Source organism: Populus alba, chromosome 2 (genome assembly GCF_005239225.2).
Source record: "Populus alba chromosome 2, ASM523922v2, whole genome shotgun sequence".
NCBI classification, from domain to species: domain Eukaryota; kingdom Viridiplantae; phylum Streptophyta; class Magnoliopsida; order Malpighiales; family Salicaceae; genus Populus; species Populus alba.
In genome coordinates, this window is record NC_133285.1 from 16,715,556 (window position 1) to 16,722,664 (window position 7,109).

Sequence of the window (7,109 nt, forward strand, 5' to 3'; positions counted from 1 at the left end):
AACAATGAATGCATGATCAAGTCTACCAATAAAATATTAACTAATAAGTTTAGCATAAAAGACTTAGGTATTGTAGATGTTGTATTATGAATGAAAATTTTTATGATATCTGATAGACTGGTATTGTCCTAATCTCATTATATTAAGAAAATTCTCAATAATTTTTAAAAAATGATAATTATGTTAAAAAAAAAACCAATAAACATAAAAGTATATATATCTAAAAACTACAGTGACAGAATACACCAATTAGAATTTTCTCAAATAATTAGGAGTTTGATGTTTTTTATGAACTTTACAAGACCAAATATTACATACTTAAATAGCAAATTGAGTAAATTTACCAATAATCCTAGTATAAGTTATTAAAAAGTAATAAAATAAGATACTTAAATATTTGAGGTATACCTTGGACTATGGATTTCATTACATTGGGTACCTAATGGTTTTAGAAGGGTATAGTAACGCGAATTGAATATATTCTACCAATGATTCAAAAATTACTAGTGGGTATTTTTTCGTACTCGATGGAGTAGCTATGTGTTGGAAATTTTCTAAGAAAATATGCATTGCAAGATTTATAATGAAATTGGATTTTACAGCTCTTGATAAAGCTAGAGAGAAACCCATGAGACTTATGAATTTCTTAAAGGATATTCCATGTTGGCTAATGCTAGTGTCTACAATCTATATTCATGTGATAAATATTTAGCAATTAGAATGGCACAAAATAGTATGTATAGTGATAAATCTAGATATATACATCATAAACAAAATACTATTAAATATTTAATCTCAAATGATGTTATTTTTATTAATTACGTAAAGTCAAAGAAAAATATTATAGATCATCATATAAAAGACTAATGAGAGAGCTTATGTATGGTTCATCAAAATGAATGGGTTTGAAGCCTTTAAAGATGAAAGTATATTATAATAGTAACCTTGCCTATTTTAATAGAGATCTCAAAATCTAGATTTAAATGAAAAATCAAGTCATGTTGCACTTTTAATAACACTAAAAAATAATAATTTCATGATACTTCTATAATAATAATAATAAAAATAATAAAAAGTCTTAACCACAACATCAAAATAATGAGATGTATTTTTAATGATTTTTACATCTTGACTTAGCAAGTAGAATATAGCATAATACTTTTAATGATAAATTATTTATATAAGTGAGAAATATGATTATGTTTTTGAAAATTTTAAAATATTAAAATTCTCTAAATTCTTGTGAAACCAAGAGTTATTTAGGACTAAAAAATAAATACAATCATAAGAACTAGAGAAAACTCTAACAAGAGAACTAATTGAGTAGTATTCTCTTGATTTACATGAAAAGTTAAATATTACAATACATTACTTTCACTAATAAATCTAATAATATATATATATATAGATTATGTTACAGTAAGATCTACCTCTAATCAGTAATTGATATTTTTCCAATTTAGCTCTAGCTGGCTAACATTTCTGAATCAAAGGAGAGGAGGGGGGGAGTATAAGAAACTTCAGCAGGGAAATCTTTTCCTTAAGCTGAAGAAATGGTGTGCCCATCGGAGCTCGGGTTACCTTGTCGTTTGATATCAATACTCTTTGGTTTAATCATCTCCTTAATCTCTGCCTCTTTCCTGTCTGCAAAATCGATCAATTTCTTGAGGCTAGTTGAGCAAACGGAGCGTTGAGGCCTTGGTGACTGAATCTCATCCTCCACTGCCTCCTCACCATCTTCTGGAGTAAATCTACGGTACTGACAAATGATATTACAGAAGAACACGACAAGGGAAATGAAGCACGCAATGCCGCAGATTAGAAACAGACCCCAGAAACTCTTCAGGGACAGATGATTTTCATCAATTTCATTGACCTGCGATGAGCAATCTGCATGTGTCAGCCATTTGTTCCGGATTTTTTGGAGATCACCATTTTCTGAAAGTTGAAGAACGGCAGTTGACAAGTCAACTGCTAGAGGAGAGTCTCTTTGAAACGCCTGTAACAAGAAAATCTGATTGTAAGAAAATTTCTGGAGTTCCCTACAAGACATTTCATATCCTATTCTGGACTTTGACTGCAAGCATTTCAAATTCTATTGAAAGCGTACCACCAGTCCTTTGGTCCTAGTCTCTCCCTTCGTAACTGGGAGATTCTGTGTTAACTTACTAAGTACTGGTTCTAACTTGAGAGAGGGAGAGATCAAGAAAGTGAGAGGTTGCCCCTTTATGGTAGCCCATCCATTGGAGAAGGAACACAAAATGAAGGGAAAATATCAAATGCCTATCAAATGCCTATTATTTTGCCCAAATAAGCTGAAAACAAGGATGCAGCATCCATGCGAAAGAAATCATTTAAAGAAATCTAGCTAATCCTAGGTACAAGATTAGTTGCACTAATGATGTTTTCAAGCTTAGACTGACAAATAATGTAGATACTTACAAATCCCCATCCACTTTTTGTGAATTCTTGCCCCACAATTTTAAATGCACAATCGGAGGCAGACAAGAAGAGCTCAATGTAAGGAAGCTCATCAACAACGGCAGCCACACCACCACGATTTGGTCCAAGTTTAAGGAAAGTACTATATTCCTCCTGGCTTTTCAATGTTACAAGTCTAGATTCTGCTATGTTGAGCTCGTCGATCAGGTAGTTCCTCGCAAATGACCCGTCTTGAACTCCAATTGGTTCATTACCCGCGGCCAAGCTGTCAATCCCTTCAATCCGTGATGTTAACTGCTGCACTGTGAGGATGGATGTCAAACTAGCTGTGTAGCTTGAATTGATAATCAACACTACAAATAGCCAAATGATCAGCACAAATCGTCCCAAGGCGCTCACAGTGTTCTCTCCTACACCACGTCCAAGCAGCTGAGATTGTTAGGAGTTTCCACTAGAAAGCTTATGTGAAGGACCAAGTAACGAGAGAATAAATTGATAGGCATAGCTCACTTACTGTGTGAAAAAAACATTGTTGAGAAACTAAACCTGCAAGATCAACACAAATGTCCATTAGAAGCATTCTAATATTTGTGAAGCAAAGCACAAAACATAAATGTACCTCCTTGGCAGAAGAATGCTTAAAACTAAGGCTTTACACCAGCTGACTACATTGTGCCTCCTACTGCCTAAATATATTTACTTTCCGTTGATTACTAGCATGTTCCCCATTCTATCATGATCTGTTAGACTACTTTCTTTGAACTAGAACGAGCCGACATCATGATCTCTCAGCTACTTTCATGGTATATGCATACTAAAATAGTGATTTTCATTGCATGTACTTCTACTTCATGTATTAGTTCTGCGGGATCACCCGGACACTTCAAGGCACCTGTGCAGCAGGGAGGGACGTTGCCTAATTGCTCTGAAATTACGACTAAAAAGAAGGGCAACTTTAACAAAACCAGGGCCTATCAAATAACAACGACTTCAAAGCATGCTAACCAGAATATTGTCATAAGTTGTTTCCTTGGTGAACCCCTGAATTCACCATTGATTCGGTGTTCAAGAATCCAGACTACAGCTCCCACGAGAAGAAAGAAGGCACCTGTGACAAGCCACATTTGAAAAGTAAATGGCTTAAGGAAAGCCCAGGGGCTAGACTTCACCTCCTTGACCGGAGCTACTACAACCAGCCCTGATTCCATAAAAGGCTGTGTAAAATCGACAATCTTTGTCCTATTTGTGACTATTGTAACATCTCCAACAGCTGCATCATAACGCTGAAGAGGAAGAGAGCAAACAAAAAAAACTACTATAATGTAATCATCAAAGGTATAGCTCCAAAACAATGAAAAAACTAAGTCACAGATTATAGCCAGATACTCACATCTTCTGCAACCGCTTGGACAATCTCATTGTAGACTGGATTTCTCTTGCCGTCTCCGTGTAAAATATATATGTGCGGGACAGGATACTGCAGCAAGTTTATTGCAGCTTCGAAGACGTCAATGCAGTATCCCCTAACCCCTGGGGGATTCTTGTCTTTAGAGACAAACTGAACATAACTTATGCGGTTGGGCACTGCAATGCGCAGTGGCTTCCCATTTTCAGGGAATACCCATCCTCGAGGTACAACCGAAGTTTCACCAGGCCATATTACACTGTAAAGATGTTGACTACTGGCAGAAGTATTTTTAGGCTTTGTATATAAGACCTCTGGAGTAACAGTTGAGAGACCAGAGGAATCTGACCAATAACCAATCCTTCTGGACCCTGTCCCACCAATGTTAAGAACATCATAGGCTGGATGAACTAAGTTCTTATCCATGTCAAATTGAATTTGACCGCTCAGACCAGTGAAGTTCATTCTAAGAAGTGTCCGGAGAAACTCTTGGCCTCCATCAAAAACACGCATTGATGATAAGTTCATTGCGCTTCCATTTGTTTCGTGCAGCTTTGGATCACTTGAGTATGATAGATTTCCACCTTCATTGAGAAAAACATCAAGAGCTCGGGCAGCTAACCAAACTGTATCATAGGCATAAAGTGCATAAGAATTGAAACCAGAAGCACCAACGCTATTCTTGTGGCTGCTCCACTTAGACATAAATTTTTTCTTGAGATCAGTATCTTGAGTGTGATGACGAAGAGCAATAACCCCTTGCAAAATATTCATTGTGTCAGTGTCAACTGGTTCTAATGCATCTACAACCGAAGGTAGCCAATCTGTAGCAATCCAAACATAGCCTCTGGTCGTCATATGAAGACCTCTAGCTATAGAAAAAAGTGACAAACCAGAATCAGGATTTACATGTACAACGTAAACCCGAGATTCCATCTGGTTAACTTTAAGTAACAAGTCGGAGATTTGACTTTTAGAAGCTCCTGGGGCGAGGGCAGCCTTGTAAGAGATCTTGGCACGCTTCATTGCCAGGGCATCACCCAGTATAGATATCCCACTTCTTCCATAATCATCATCCACAAAAATGGGAATCACCTCTCGCCACCCAAAATACGAAACGATATCAGCAATTGCATACATCTGGAAATAGTCATTCTGTGTGGTGCGGAGGAAATATGGGTACTGTAATGCAGAAAGGGTGGGATCTGTTGCTGCAAATGACAAAAGTGGAACATGAAGTTCGTTGACAACATGAGATATGATATGAGCTACTCCAGAAGATTGGGGGCCAATTACAGCAACAACGTCATTTACCATCAGCTGCAAAACTGCATCATGGACAAGGAAACTTCCATCAAAATCTTCATCAATATGTTCTTTCTGCGTTGCAAAGGGAAGGATGTTATGCACATGATCCTACTGTGTTCCTTTCTTGTTCGAGACTCATAATTAAACAGGATCTAATAGTCACACTTACCAGTTAGTTGGCATGAACATCTCAACAAAATTCAAGCTAGATATGATTTGAATTATGTCCTCACTCCAAAATTTGCCTATAATTACAGCCACCAAACATGAGCTTCAAATTTGTTTCGCATTTTGAAATTACAACATTTCCATGGCTTTCAAAGTTCTGAAAAAAATAAAGGGAGATTTTTGCAGGCATTGATAATAAATGCTAGCACTACTGAACCCAAGACAATCATACAGCAGCACCAATATAGTTCAAAGCTGCATCTTTAGAGCTAGAGACAGTATTAATCATATTTTGTCAATGGAAATTGTAACTGCAAAGCTAGCAAGGAAAATGGAGCTTGAGAACTAAACCATAGCAGGCAATGGAAACAGTGACTGCAATTACAACAAGAGTGCCAGAATTTGAAGGGGGAAAAAAGGCAAAGCAAACCCAGATTCAAAGACAGGAAAAAGAATATCTTGAAAATGATTTTGTGAAAGAAATACCTTCAACAGTTGCAAGAAATCCACTGCAATTAGTGTTGTGAGAAATAAGGTTCAATCTAGTCCCAGGAAGAATGGTTGGATCAGAATTGACATCATCAACAGCAGCTGCAATAGCTGGCCCAGCTGCTCTCCCTATCACAGAATCATAAGTATATAAAGTTCCTATATTTACAACACTCGGCCTTGAAGAAGAGGAAGAAGAAACATCAGTTCCATTTCCCTTTGCAGCTGCCTGACCAAAAACAACTTCAATGGACACACAAATACCAGCAATCAACATCAACAACAACATTCTTTTCATACTAGCCCTACCACCTGAAATATTCAGCAAAGACATGGCCATGGCATCTAACCAAGCTTGCAAATTAAATTAAAAATATAAAAATGATTCTCCAACTCCAACCACCATTTTAGTTCTTCGATATAACAAGCACCTGCCAATGATGTAAGACAGACAAACATATATATCAACGAAGATCAAGAACTGAAATATGATTAACAAGAAAATATATTAGAGTAGAAGAACTAGTTGTGAAGCCCACATGCAAGAGAAGAAAACATAGAAGGGAGGATATTAACTGAGAAGAGAGATGGTGAAATATTTTGGTGTGGCTTTAAGGTTTAGCTATGGTAGCATATGTTATTTACCTTGAAACCCACCAAATATGGAAACTAGCTAGCTACAGAGCTTTGAACAGTTCGAGTGCATCATAGTTAAGCTCTGGAGGTGAGATGAAAAGGAGCTCTTAAAAGTTGCAAGCTCAAGTAAGGAATGACTCTCTCTCTCTCTCATGTCAGCTTGTTTTATTAATTCTGAATATTAATACTACTATCTAGCTGCTAGCATTTAATACAAGTATAATTTAATATAATTATATAAATTACAATAATATAATAATACTAATATTTAATTAATATTAATATTCAGAATATGAAACCTTAACTTTCTACTCTATGTTTTTTTAAAAGGCAGAAATTCATTATGTCATCCCTCAAGTTTTAAAAATTAGTTAAATCACCCTCTCTTTTTTTTTTATCTCAGCATAATTTGTGATATCAACTCTTACGTTTTGAATCTATAGTCATACATGTATGGTGACTTCTAGGGATAGCAAGTTTACTTTAAACTCGATAGATGTTGCCCCAAATGCATGGATTTGTTCTGAATACCTTTTTTGATAGATAATTGATAAAACCCAACTATATATATTTGATTGTTTGCGAATGGGTGTTTTTGCTTCTTCTTTCACTTTTTTTTATTGTTTAAAATATAAATATTATGAATGAATTTTTCACATTT

At 35.9% G+C, this 7,109-nt stretch overlaps 1 protein-coding gene across 4 annotated transcripts; it reads right to left on the reverse strand.

Moving 5' to 3' along the window:
• Positions 1–1,298: 1,298 nt before the first annotated feature.
• LOC118042675 (glutamate receptor 3.4) lies at positions 1,299–6,616 on the reverse strand. Of its 4 annotated transcripts, none has more exons than XM_035050391.2 (7): positions 6,458–6,616; positions 5,810–6,243; positions 3,833–5,175; positions 3,448–3,725; positions 2,957–2,988; positions 2,443–2,852; positions 1,299–1,999 (listed from the first exon to the last, which is right to left on the reverse strand). In XM_035050391.2, the coding sequence occupies exons 2-7, from the start codon at positions 6,150–6,152 to the stop codon at positions 1,541–1,543; spliced, it is 2,865 nt and encodes a 954-aa protein (XP_034906282.1). In that variant the 5' UTR covers positions 6,153–6,243; positions 6,458–6,616; the 3' UTR covers positions 1,299–1,540. The 4 variants fall into 4 exon arrangements, with proteins under 4 accessions (XP_034906282.1, XP_073263779.1, XP_073263778.1 ...); XM_073407678.1 differs by having other exon boundaries at positions 6,352–6,604; XM_073407677.1 differs by having other exon boundaries at positions 5,810–6,604.
• Positions 6,617–7,109: the final 493 nt, after the last annotated feature.